Genomic DNA, 13,947 nt, shown 5'->3' with positions numbered 1-13,947 from the left:
GAGCTCAATATTTCCATCCTGTTGAGCACATGAGTGTATTTCTGTCTACTATTGTCAGTAGAAGCAATGTTTATTGGTGATTCTTAGTTTTCTTCTGGATCCTCTCCATCCATCGATATCCTCAGATCATGCCTCTGAAAACCACCTTTGTCATGAAAGTCTGTATCACCAGCTTAACACATATCGATGCCACTGGGATCATTACTTGTCACTCTGGCAGTAAATCTCTACCTGTGTGTCCCCGGCTTTGGAGCTAAGAAAGACACAATTCTGTCAGATCTGCTTAAACCACGCTGTCTGTCTGATTGTCTGCTTTTGTCTTTTGCTGTGTGTGTGTGTGCACGCACACACACATGTGCATGTATGTGTATGTATGTGTGTTTACGCATTTGTAAGTGAATGTACACATGGAGGGTTGAAGTTCATGTGGGTCGTTTTTCTTGCTTGCTTTTCACTGTATTTATGGAGTCAGGGTCTCCTCCTGAACCCAGAGTATGCCGCTTTCTGCTGGTCTGGGTGGCGGAGCCAGCTAGCCACGGAGATCCCCTATCTCTCCCTCTGAGTGCTGGAGTTAAGAGGGGCTGCCATGCCCACCCACTCAGCTTTTTAAATGAGAGTTCTTGTGTAAGACCAGACCACCAAGGCTTTACCCACTGAGCCACCTACTTCCACCGCCCACACTATGTTTACCTTCCATCCCCAACTGGCAAGTAATTTCCATTCATCTAAAGAAAGAGCTGGGTTAGAGTAAATACACTGTTCTTACAGAGTAGCTCAACGAAAATTTCTTTCAAGAAAACTGCAAGTCCAGTCTTAACCCAACTATAAAAACAAAATTCTGAAGAACTCAGTGCATCATTGTCTCCGTTTGATTTCTGTTATGATAAACATTATGGCCAGAAGTAGTGTAGGGACAAATGGGTTCGTATGGCTTCTGCCTCTGCGTCATAATCCATCACTGAAGGAAGCAAGGGAAGAAATGAAGCAGACGCCATGGAGAAGCTGCTCCGGGAGTCTCTGGTTCCCTGGTTTCTGCTCAGCTCTCTTCCCTACATAGCACAGCTCTGTCCATCGAGGATGGTGCTGCAGTGCTATGAGCTTTCGCACACAAACCAACAACCGAGAAAATGCCCCGCGGACATGCCACAGGCGAATCTTATTTGAGCAATCCCTAAACTGAGACTCCTTCAGATACCTCTGGGCTGGGCAAGTTGACAGCTGAAGCTAACCAGGACAATCATATTTTCTAACTGAGGCCCCCTTGTAGCCCTCTTTAAAACCATGGCATTGAAATTGTTATTATTATTATTATTATTATTACTATTATTGAATGGATCAGACTCTGTAGCATAGGATAGCTTTGAACTCACTATGCCAGACTGCCCTGAACTTAGTCCTCAGGCCATGGGATGCCAAGTGCTGTGTTTATGCCATTTTAAATAAGTTCAACTAACTGACTAACAATTCCCAATTAGCCTTCTATTAATCGTTAAAATATTCAGCCTATTTGAACTAGCAACTTAAAGACATCCAATTTTATCTGACTTTGCTCACATCTGCCCAGGCTAGTCCTGGCTTAGGAGGCATTTCCACATCTCTCCTTGCTTGTATTCAATCCACGTCCTGTTCTGAAAGCCTGCTCCTGACCTGCTAAGAGATTCTAGTTGTTGGCTCTCAAGATGTTTCTAGCTAGCAAGCTCCCCACAACCCTTGCCTTTGAATTATACCATGAAGACCCACTGAGCCCTGGCACCCAGAGACCTGCACATACTCACTATTGTAACAACCAACACTGGCGAGTCTTTGTTGCAGATGTATCAAATGTCTCCTACTGCCCCAGTTGACTGTTGTAAAAACATCTTGCTTTTTCTTGTATGATAGCTAAAGTTAGTTCAAGACAATGAAGATCAAGTGTCCAGTAAGTCTGTTAAATGAATGGCCAGTATGGAGACCCACCAGTATTTCCTTTGGAAGGAAAATTCTGTTGGAGAAACAGCTTCAAGAAATCTGTAAGATTTCTAGGGGCATCTGCTCAAACCTCTCTCCCACCTCAGAAGAAATCTACAGGGAATGGGTAAAGGCCCCTAAGGCTGGAAACCTAAATTCTACAAGTTAAACCTGAGGACTCAAGTGAGAAGCAAAGTAGATTGATACCTCAGCATCACAATGGAAGCAAGATCTTTCACAGAAGTGGAAAAATGACAAGTTTGTAGAATATCTCAGCACACTTCTAAAAATAGCCTAGCTATTGATCACCTGATACATTTTAGCCTGTAAAACCAGGCTTTCAGAACACTGTTAATATTAAAACCTTTTTATTTAAGAAAGTTTGAGTATGAGCTGGAGAGGTGGCTCAGTGGTTAAGAGCCCTGATTGCTCTTCCAGAGGTCCTGAGTTCAAATCCCAGCAACCACATTGTGGCTCACAACCATCTGTACTGAGATCTGATACCCTCTTCTGGTGTATCCGAAGACAGATACAAGGTACTCATATACATTAAATAAATAAATCTTAAAAAAAAAGTTTGAGTATATAGTCATATGCATGTAAACACAGGAATACTATTCATATACCATTTCAGTATGCATATAATATTTATGCACATTACACATATTTGAAGGAACTTAAAAACATGCCTTAGTAATTAAGTAATTTCTGTATACAGATCCCTGAGGTGCTTGCGGATCCTTTCAATTATATTTGTAAGATACCTGAAAATGCTTATAAGGGAAATACAGAAAATTCTAATTATGAATATAATTCATCACTGAGCTTGTAAATAATGATACATTTCCTTAGAAATTACCTATATGTCATCTGGATGATTACATACAATGGGCACTGACTGTGCCATATGGCTTCCCAAACAGTGTCACGTACACTGACTATAAGCACATTAATAGTATAGATTTAGGGAATTCCAAAATATATAAATAAATATAAATGTTACTGATTCTGCATGACTTTTAAACTGAGTATAGAAAAAAATGCTTATTACATGGAAGTCACTAGTTTGATGTTTTATTACTACAAATGTGTAAAGTGTGGAACCTACACATTTATGACACATTGATGACTTGTGTGCATGCTTAGAAGTGCCCCTCATACCATCTGTGTCAGCAGAGGGTACCAGTGCCCTCTACCTCACAAACATTCACGTGAATGAATAATCAAGAGATACATAAAGCCAGTTCTGTAAACTGTTTCAACTCTAACTTTTATATTGAACACAGGTAGCTAATGATTGATTACTACATTGTTTTAACTCTTTTCACACCACAAACCTTCTAGTCTCAAGACGTAGTAAACAAACATCCCAATTAAATTTCTAAGCAACAGACAACAATTTCTCCAACTACACTGGTTCACTGCCAGTGCTACACTACATTACATTTTTTATGTTAAACCATCACCCAGAAAGATTTTACGGAGGTACTTTGTAGGTTATAAACACTGGTCTTCATCTCTCTCTTTCTTCCCTGACCCATTTCTCCTCCATTCTGTTACATACGCTTCTCGTCATTTAATGTAAAACCCACAATTCAAACCTGTGCTCTAAGTTGTGGAAGCTGGTCTGCACACGTGTAGGAAAATCAAAGTCTGTGCTACGTCAGACGTTAGGCCTAATTCAAGGAGTTCAGCCCCAGTTATCTTAGCCCACTCCCAAACACTCCCTGATTGGTCCCTTTGTACCAGCTCTACCGAACTCAGACTGCGATTGGTCTGGCTGAAAAGGGAAGGAGATAGGAAACCTACAGCACATTTGTTATTTAGAAAAAATAAACTTTTTCCTTTCCGTATTAAAAAATAATTTCATGGATGCTAGATCTCTTCTCCCTTGAATAAGGTGAAAATCTACTGGAATTATGAATTCTTCTGTGGTCCTTCATTGCCTAAATATAATATCTAAATTAATATTTATTTCTAGCAAACGGATACTCCTAATACAGATAAACTAGAAACCATTATTCCTCTTTATTTTGAATTTTCAGTGGTTTAATAAATAGAACACATTAATTCTGGTTAACAGTCATGAAGGTTCCTGTTAATCTATAGTTTTAAAAAATGGTTCGTGTCAAATTATAATCACAAAAAGAACCCTGTTTCATCCTGGTTATGAAACACAATTAGTATGGCTGTGCTGACAGACTGAGAAAGTCACTCAACACTCACCTTTTCTCATTACACTAGCAAGTGTTTTTCAGTAAATATGTACTTGTGGTTTGTGCATAAAATTCTGCCATACTGTTAATAGAAGAAGCAATCTAAACCATAACTGGGCAGTTTCCTACACCTGCACAACGTTACACACCAACACAATGTTACACTCCTACACAAGCCTGCACACCTACACAAGCTCACACAGCTACACAAGCTCATGCCTCTACACAAGCTTGCACATCTAAACAAGCTTGCACACCTACTCAAGATTATGCCTCTACACAAGCTTGCACACCTACACAAGTTTGCACACCTACACAAGCTTATGCCTCTACACAGCTTAAATGAGGCTTGCTAAGGAAAGATTAACAAGCACGTGACCAGAAACCCTCTGTGGTATAGTCCTCCTCAGTGGGCTCCACTGTAGACAGTGACAGGCGCCGTAGAACAGGAGCTGCTCAGGGAGATGACATTTCTACCAATGGCTGCTCTCCGAGTGCAGACGGTGGAGGGCCAGGATGTGACTACCATATGCTAGAAACCTCAGTTCTTAGATAAACCTAGATCTCAGTTAGAGGACAGGTCTTTCTTTCTGTAGAATATTCACTTTGGAAATTTATACAAGTTAGTTATTTATTGATTCATACATACATACATGCATATATATATATATACATATTTATGAAAATTAAAAAAGAATAGAACAGATAGCAAAACTGCTACCATTTCATTAAAAGGCATATTGTTATTGGATATTTTATTAAAAGGAATATTGGTATTGAATATTTTATTAAAAGACATATTGTTGTTGGATATTTGAATAGAAACATAAAAGTCAATCTAAAACCCTTGGAAAAAATATTTTTCAGATATAGTGATGTTTCATTAGCTATATCAAAATTAAACAGAGATTATTTATGTCAAACATAAAATCTTAATTAGTTTCTTTTAGCCACTAATAATTATCTTCTACTACCAGTCAGAGCTTAGGAAATTGGGACACATTTCTATCTTAAACTGAGCAAACATAACTATAGGGTATTTCTGCCACAACAGGGTAACTCAATGTATTCAAAATCTATATGTAAACCATTTATTAAAAATATTTCAGGAATGGCAAGTTGGCTCAGGGGTAAAGATAATGCTGCCAGTCACGAAGGGTAAAATCTACATGATAAAGAAGAAAGTAGAACTTAATACCAATCACCACTGGTAATGAACATGAACAAAGAATAGCATCTTAAAATGTTTAGCTTCACCTTTTAAATCGTTTGCTACAAAGACTTTACCTTTCCCATTTCTAAAAGCACCAGTCACAGATGTACACTCTAACTAAAGAGACACTTCTAAGTTACATTTCTACAGTTGCTAGGAGACACTTACCAATGGAAAACTGGAGGACAGATGCTGTTGTTGTGTTCAGGCATGTGGTGGTCTAGAGAGAGAACAAGCAAGAATCAGACCAGAAAGACAAGAGGCAGAGTCACCCAGAGTGGCTGCACTTTCTCAGCCATTCAGTCATTCTCAGCCCTATGCCAGAGCTTACTCCCCTGTGGGGAGCAAACTTGTGATACCCCAATTTAAGCTTATACAGTGAACCCAGAGTGCCACAGAAACAATTCTACAGGTCATCTTGCAAAGGCTTTTGATAGAACTACACACAGCCCTTCACCCCCCTCTGCCTTATTACCAGTCTAAGAGCCAAAGAGAATCTCATAAAAAGGCAACCAAACAAAGACATGGAGTTCAGAGTCAATGACTTAGAAAAAGATCATCTGTAAAAGCAAATGGATGGGCACTGATCTGATATGTCTCGGGTTAAGGACACTTGGGAACCTGAACCTGAATCCAAGCTTAGGCCTCAGCTAATGCAAGGAGAGAATTTACTCTAGCAAGTTGTCTTTCGATTTTATACCCATGCTGTGGTATCTCCATACCCTACCACCATATGCACAAAACAAATGCATATAACCAGAAAGAGTATTTTTTTAAGTAAATAAAACCAGCTATTTTCAATGTCATAATCTTTGGGAGTAATAAAAATATTCCAAAACTGATCATGATAATAACTATACAGTTTTGTAATTGAATTATAAAACCTATGAACATTTCTTAAAATGAGAGAGGGAGAGAAGAGGAAGAAGGAGTGTGATGGAAGAGGGGGAATGGAGAATGAGGAGGGAGAGGGAGAGACATCATGAATAAGGGTCTGGAAGGAGCCTCTGCCACACTTCTGTTAAATCTCAGTGTCATTAAGTGTCATTGATAAATTCTTCACTTTGGAAGGAGAAATGACATGGATAAAATGTTTGTAAAGTTATTTATTATTTGGAGTAGGCACACCTCCCTAATGAGATGAAAGTTAAGTTCTCATTTAGCTGGGCTCCTGAGCCCCATAGACTGAGGTCTGGAAGCCTCACAAGACCTCACTGCTGGAAACAGCCTCTCCATGATGTATGCTTAGCACACAGCATAGCATGCAGTCTTATTTCTGGCCCTTTCTGATCTGACACCTTTAAGCAACCTGTGAGCGTAAAATCCAGTGGAGAGACAGCCAGGGTAAGAGGGGATGGCCTGGGACATTTCATAAGCCCTCCCGCTGCAGAGTCAGTACGAGCTGCTACTTTATACCAGACATAAATGACTGGTATGGACTGACAAAGAATTCTAGCTATCTTCAGTCTGTGTCTACCCACCATGCCCAGACCTCTGCTTCCTGTCTTCTTCCTTCCCCAGAAACACGGAGAAAAATGAACAATAAAATACTTTGAAAAGAAATCTGCTTTCCCCCAATAGCTTTTAAAGTAAGTTTAACTCTCTGCCCTCATGGATTTCCCCTTGGATAATTTCATATTGAAAGCTAAAGGTATCCACAACCAACGGAGAACTGGTCTTTTAGATCCACATTTGTTGAATGCGTTTTTGTAACTGACTAGATTCCCAGATGAATCATAAAACAGTTCTGAAAGCGGATCCTTTGAAAAAGTGGTGTTACACAAGATAAAAGCACCGTGGTTATCAGGCCTGCGGGTGTCCAGAGAGCCCCGCCCCCTCCTGTCCCCTGCTGATGTAATAATTGACGTTGTGTCAGCTGTCACATCAAGTCACACAGCTGTGACCCCTGCTACTGAGTAGCAAGTTACTGCAGGAAACACTGCTAAGTTTCAAGGGTAACCAAGGTGACCGTAACTGTAGCTTCTGGCTACTCACTGGTTCTACACTTGTCCCTTCAGATGGCATGCCGAGGACTCCTGTGACATCTGAAGCTCATCTCATTACTGCACCCACTCACGTTAGTACAACTATTGGCCTCAAAAAGTAGGAGGAGGGCCTTGGCGGTGAGGTTAACAACGTGTTTGCTGTGCAAACCCATCTAAAAGTGTGGGCATCAAGGGATGCCCATAGGGCTGGGCAGAGGATGCCCATAGGGCTGGGCAGAGACAGGTAGATCCCTAGGGCTTACCAGTCTGCTCATTAGATGGGAACGGTGAGTTTCAGATCAGTGAGAGACCTGAACTCAAAGCATAACGTGAAGAACAATGGAAGCAGAGCTAAATGTGACCTCTGACCTCCACACAGACACACACACACACACACACACACACACACACACACACACACACGTACACACATGGGGTTGTGCACTTACATGTATGTATGCATACACAAGCACTACAGTACACAAAAAAAGAATAGGGAAGATGAACACACCAGAAAGAAGATGCAAGATCTACTCGTCTATGTGTGTAATTAGGTTTTATAAATTATTACTCCCGAGTTCAAGCAGGTTTTTGATAGTTTTGTAATTTTGAAGTCTTTTTTTTCCTCACCATATCTCAGTGCTCTTAAACAACCAAGTTTTAAACTGCAGCAAACACAATTGGCAATTTAAATAAACCAGGCTAACTTGCTATGGACCCTGTATTATGTCTTCCACCCTAGCGAATTTTCACTGAATGTTAGTGTTTTGGTCCAACTTACCACTGTAACAAAACCAAATCCTCAACTCTATGAGAAAAACTCTTTTTACAAAGAAACAGCAGGAAGGGGACACAGCTTGGTGTCTGAGAGCTTGCCTAGCGTGTGAGGGCCTGTGTCTCATCCTAGAGCACTGCTTTGCAAAGACAGGAGCACAACTCACAGTTCTGAGAACGTATTTCTCTTTATCTTCACTGGACACTAGCAAAGCAATGAAGCTTGACTACCTAAAGTCTGGAGACGAAAATAACAACATGTCTGAGGGCACCACGGACCTATGTGATGGGTGAACACAGATGCTCCCATAATGCATCTGTGCGATGGCACGGCACACCAACCCAAGTCTGAAGGATGCAGGCTTAACTGCAGGTCCGTTATGTTGTCTTTTGTTCTCTCCTTTCAGCCCCATGAAGGAGGTCCCACCCTGTCCCAACTAACTTAATTTTGCTCCTTTGGCTTGTTTTTTGTTTTTTTGTTTTTTGTGTGTATTTTAAAAATTTCTCTTCTCCATATTCTTAAGTATCAGAAGCAAGGAGCTTTGCAGGCAAACATAACAGGATCAAAATGGCTCCGGGAAGACATTTCAGCTCCCTCGGTGCCAGTCGGACCCGCACACCAGACCTGAGATTATGGTGACCAGAGGACATCCCAACTAAGACTGTTAGCTACTCCCTGCCATAATCTTCTCCTGCAGGGTCCTGGAACAAGTGCCAGCAATCCTTAGAGCACTGGACACCTTGCCTGTGCCCTTGTCATTGAATCAAACGCTTTCCCTGTTTCCCCTGTCTCGTGTGTTTTTATTGTTCATGAGAGAGGCCTGAGCTAGGCCTGAAAACTCTCAGATCCAGACCTGCAGGCTTGGACTTACAGATTGAAAGAGAAAGCCCTCATGATCTGAGACTCTCGGCTTGAGGTTCCTCCTTTTAGTAACCCATAGAAACTGGATCACGATAACAAAGCAGGTCTGTTGCTTAACAAGCCCTGATTTGGGGCTGGCTTCATCAGTCCTTGAACACAACAGCACAGACTGGCTTCCATGTTGAAGTTCCATGACAGCATCTGAATTTCTGCAAATATATTAACTAACGACTGAATCCACACTTTTCATTTGACTGGACTGCTTTCTATGAACACAACTTGGACACTATGAGTTCTTTGGCCTCTAGGAGAGTAATGCAATACAAAACTTACTAAAAATTAAATAGTTCTTATTGCTAAACTATCATAGCCAGGCATGGTGGCTCATGCCTTTAATCCCAGCACTCAGGAGGCAGAGGCAGGCTGCTCTCTGAGTTCGAGACCAACCTGGCCTACAAAAATGAATCCAGGACTGCCAGGACTATGCAGAATAACTCCCTCTCAAAAATCCAAAGCAAGCAAGCCAACCAACCTACCTCTTTGGCTCTGCAAAACACATTCATTTTGGAGAAATACTTATAATGGGAATATACAACTGCCCACTCATATCTTAGGTTAGCTTTATTTATACATTTTGAGACAGGGACTTGCTATGTTTGTAACCCAGGCTGGCATCAAACTCACCAATTCTCTGCCCCATCCTGAGATTATTGATTACTATGTGAATAAAGATTAATCTCACATAACAACTCAAAAACCAACCAACTTGGATATCAAATCTAATAATAAACATACTGAGCTACAGAAACATTTTATGTTGATGAAATAAAATAGATATTTCAGTTTTTACTTAACTTCAAAATTTACAGAAATACAAATTCTGGCTTTATAAGATACTTTTATTTCTCATTGCCAATATTATTCAGAATAATATTCAGGAATATTACTGAATGGAACACTTTCTAAAATAGTCAGCAATTCTCAGCTCAATTAACTATGGTAAAATTAATTTTATTTTAAGGATTACAGGTAATTAATTCAATCATGGTATATTATTTAAAGAATACTAGCAATTTTTTTTCCAGAAAGAATTTCACTACCAGTGTCATATTTGTCTGCAGGTATTATAACACCTTGTGAGACTTGAATTATAAGCACCTATTATTTTAATTTGCATGTAATTAATTCTGTTTGTGATCTAGTTTCAATTGAAAACTCAATTCATCAATGTTCTGAACTGCATATCCTTACTAGGCTAAATATACCCATTATCTCAAAAAGAGTACTCAAGCAGAATAAAGAACATGTTGCAAAGTTAATTGGCTTCCACATTTTAATAAATAATCTTCTTCGAATTGCTCATAGAGGGGTTGCTTCTTTACTATAGAAGCCAATCTTTTAGCAACTCTTAAAAGTTAGTGACTCTGAAAGACAATGTGTGACAAAGAAGTAGAAACACAAGCCCCGCAGAGGTGGCTGTGGGCAGCAAAGGGCCTGGCACTAGGGAGCACAGTGTGTGCTGGAGGCAGAGCAACTGAGTCAGGACCTCCTGGAATAAAGCTTCTAATCCCTTTCAGGGATGTGAAATGAATGCTGTCCTCATGTCAGAAAGGAGGACCAAGTCAAAGCAGCAACGGCTCATCAGCCGCAGCCTGGTGGTTAGCGGTTGACTGTTTTTAATGGAGAATGCTCAATGCGTCTATTACTTCCAGACCTTACCTTCTCAAGCAATGGCTAAGGCCCTAAATTAAAGGAGAGTAACCACTCCAGATTCAATCAGCATGAATTACACTTAAAACAAGCTCAGTTATCAGTACATTATTTAGAGAGAAAAAAAAAAAAAACCCATCAAGGTTCATCTATTGTTAGGAAGTGAAGTTGTAAAGTAGTGTCATAAGAAACTCTTGACTTGCAGAGAGAAAATAGTCATAATGAGATCAAGGCCTATATTGAAATACGCAGAAAACCATCCACAGAACTTGTGAAACTCAAAAAGAAAGGATGGCCAGAAAGTGGATTCCCCAGTCTTTCTTAGAAGGAAGAACAAAACGTTCATGGGAGGAAATAAAGGGACAAATAGAGGAGCAGGGATTGGAGAAAAGATCTTCCAAAGACTGCCTTGCCTGGGGATACATCCCATATGAGCCCAATAAACCCCAGCATTATTGCTGATGCCAAGTAGTGCTTACTGGTAAGAACCTGATATGGATGCCTCCTCAGAGGCTCTTCCAGAGCCATACTGATACAGAGGAGGATGCTTGCAGCTAACCATCGGACTGAACTTAGGGACCCCAATGAAGGAGCTAGAGAAAGGACTGAAGGAGCTGAAAGAGTCTGTAACCCCATGGGAAGAACAAAATGATCAACTAACCAAACCCATCACAGCTCCCAGGGACTAAAACACCAACCAATGAGTTCGCACGGAGAGACCCATGGCCCCAGGTGCATATGCAGCAGAGAATAGCATTGTCTGGCATCAATGGGAGAAGAGGACTTTAGTCCAGTGAACACACATTTTCCCAGTGTAGGGAAACGCTTCCAAGGTGCTGAGGTGGGAGAGGGTAGTTGGGAGAGGGAGCACATTAATGGAGGAAATGAGAGGGGGTGGGGTAGAATTGTGGGAAAGAGATAACATCTGAAATGTAAATGTAAAAAATTCCAATAAAAAAAGGAAAAACAATAAAGTTGAATATGGGCAAGATAAAGCCTGTGGTTCAAAAAAAAAACTCGAAAGGTCACAATTCGTTCAAAGGTGACATGTATTATGCATATGATATATAATCATATGTGTATTTTAATCCAGCTAATCACAGTGATAATTCACATTTTGTAAGACTCCCCAATGCTTCCGGTTTAACACTGAGCTTACTACCTCTCCCAGCTCTGAGATATCAACACAGTGCAGATAATATTTCAGACTTTCATCTAAGCTCCTAAAGGATAAAAGAATCAACAGTAAACACCATTATAAAACAATGTACTGGGGTAGCCTATACTTACCAACTCTCGAGGACCATATGGCTCACAGAAGGTGACAGCATTACCATGCATGATGGTGCCACACTGTTCTCCAGTCTCACAGTTGCTACATTCAACCCTGCAGGAACACAGAACACACGCTCAGTCTCAGGACTAAGCAGTCCACGTTGGTTCTTGCTCCCATAGTTAGTTCTTCAATTAATGGTACTGCCACGACACTCACGGTGCACTGGATCCTGACAAGAACCAGAAGGCACAAATCTAGAAGGCTTCAGTGTAAACCTTACTTCTTTCAGGCACGTGTGGTGGTGGGAAATTTCTTAACCCTCCCAATGTTCCAGTTTCCTCATGAGTAAAAGGAGGGTAGCATATTGACTGAAATCTTGAATGGCCATTTTGACAAGCAAATGAGACACTGTCTAGAAACTGTACAGAAGCATTCCTGTAACAGGCCTTAGTAACAGGATATGGTATTACCAATAGTTACACAGTGGACAAGAACAAGAACAGTTTCAAGGGTTAAAGATGAACAAAGTAATATCCTTTTACCTAATGAACTAAAAGTTTACATCTCTATAATGGAAATGTGTCTCACAAATAGTATGCATTATGGTTAGTATAAAAAATGCAAGTAACTATTCTCAGGCAAACTTACATGTTCACATTCCACTATGTTAAAAATAATGCAACCAGGTGTAGTCTATATCTAACTAAGGAATAAGCAGAGATTCTTAATACAAGTAAATTTTGGATACTAACCCATGTTAACCTTAAGTGGAATTGAATCCTCTGTTTTCATTTCATCACTGTAAACTGAGGTGGTTAAAACAGGATCAAAGGGGATTTTTTCATGTCTGTGTAGAAGAAGCTGGAGGTATGCCTACTCTGGATTGGGCTTTGGGTATGTTCAGTATCATTAGAATGCTCTCCACTGAACCATCTTCTCCTGCAATCAGCACACATCTAAGGTGTAGGAGGAAAGATCTTTATTTTCCCTGTCTGGATCTCAAGCCACATGAGGGCTTTATTTGCTGCAGAAAGAATATTTTCAAAGACCTTCACATTCCAGGTGCCAAATGCTGTGGAAAGGGCACTGTGCCCTTTGGCAGATCACTGTGTTATCCCTCTCTATTGTTTATGCTTTCAGAGAGGGGGCAGCGACTCCCTTAGAGACAGGAAGACAAAGTGTGAGGAGAGATCACATGGCCCCTGAGGGCGAGAGGCAGAAGCACAGTGAGGATAAACTTGGCAGAGGGATCTAAGTACCATCTTTCTCACTTTCCCATCTAGGGCAAATGGCAGCAATCCTAGCCTTCTAACCTATGCCCACGCTACAAGGTCAGAGATGCCAATTTTCTTTAATTTTTTTTCAAAGAAACAGAAGAGAATTTCTAATAAGGATTCATGGTGTAGTTCACTGTATCATAAATCTTGGCAGGAAGCTGGAATCATTTCTTGATTACTGCGATACAAGACTGTAATAAACTGTACTTGACGTTAGAAGAAACACAGCAGCTTTGGAAGTGCAAAGAACCAAATTTGTATTCATTTTTGCATGTTTATTTACTATGTGCAGTATTCATAAATACTGGTTGAATAAATTATTAAATATACTTCAACTTTATAAGCAGAATTATTCTCAAGGTCTGAAGTCCTAAGAAAACCCCTCACAATCCTGTCTGGCACATACTATACATGAGTTATTACCTTATTATTATTATTAATAGCATTATTACAACTATTAATTTCTCATGAATTTCTACCCTTTTTGGCTGGTACAAAACTGGTTATGATTACTTTCTCCATGATACAGAGTATGTGATATAAATTAATATCTATTGTTTTTTAATTTAAAAAATGGAGTATAAAAGAAGCATAAAGAGGTAACATAGAAATGTTTTTTGGGTAGGGCTGAAGAGATGACTCAGCAGTTAAAAACACCCACACAGTAGCTCACAATCACCTGTAACT

The 13,947-nt window shown here is 40.2% G+C and overlaps 1 protein-coding gene across 1 annotated transcript in view; it reads right to left on the bottom strand.

Annotated features, from left to right (window-relative positions):
* Nucleotides 1-13,947, bottom strand: part of RELN (reelin) — a gene marked incomplete at its 5' end in the record, with an annotated part of 413,261 nt that overhangs the window by 205,654 nt on the left and 193,660 nt on the right. The window contains 2 exons of the mRNA XM_080936108.1: nucleotides 5,545-5,596; nucleotides 11,998-12,094. Of these exons, the coding sequence (XP_080792234.1) occupies nucleotides 5,545-5,596; nucleotides 11,998-12,094 (149 nt within the window). The remainder of the gene's footprint in view (nucleotides 1-5,544; nucleotides 5,597-11,997; nucleotides 12,095-13,947) is intronic.

Source organism: Micromys minutus (assembly GCF_963924665.1).
Source record: "Micromys minutus genome assembly, chromosome: 23".
In the NCBI taxonomy this organism is placed as follows: domain Eukaryota; kingdom Metazoa; phylum Chordata; class Mammalia; order Rodentia; family Muridae; genus Micromys; species Micromys minutus.
Note: the sequence above shows the minus strand (reverse complement) of the source record. Positions and strands in the feature narration are given on the sequence as shown.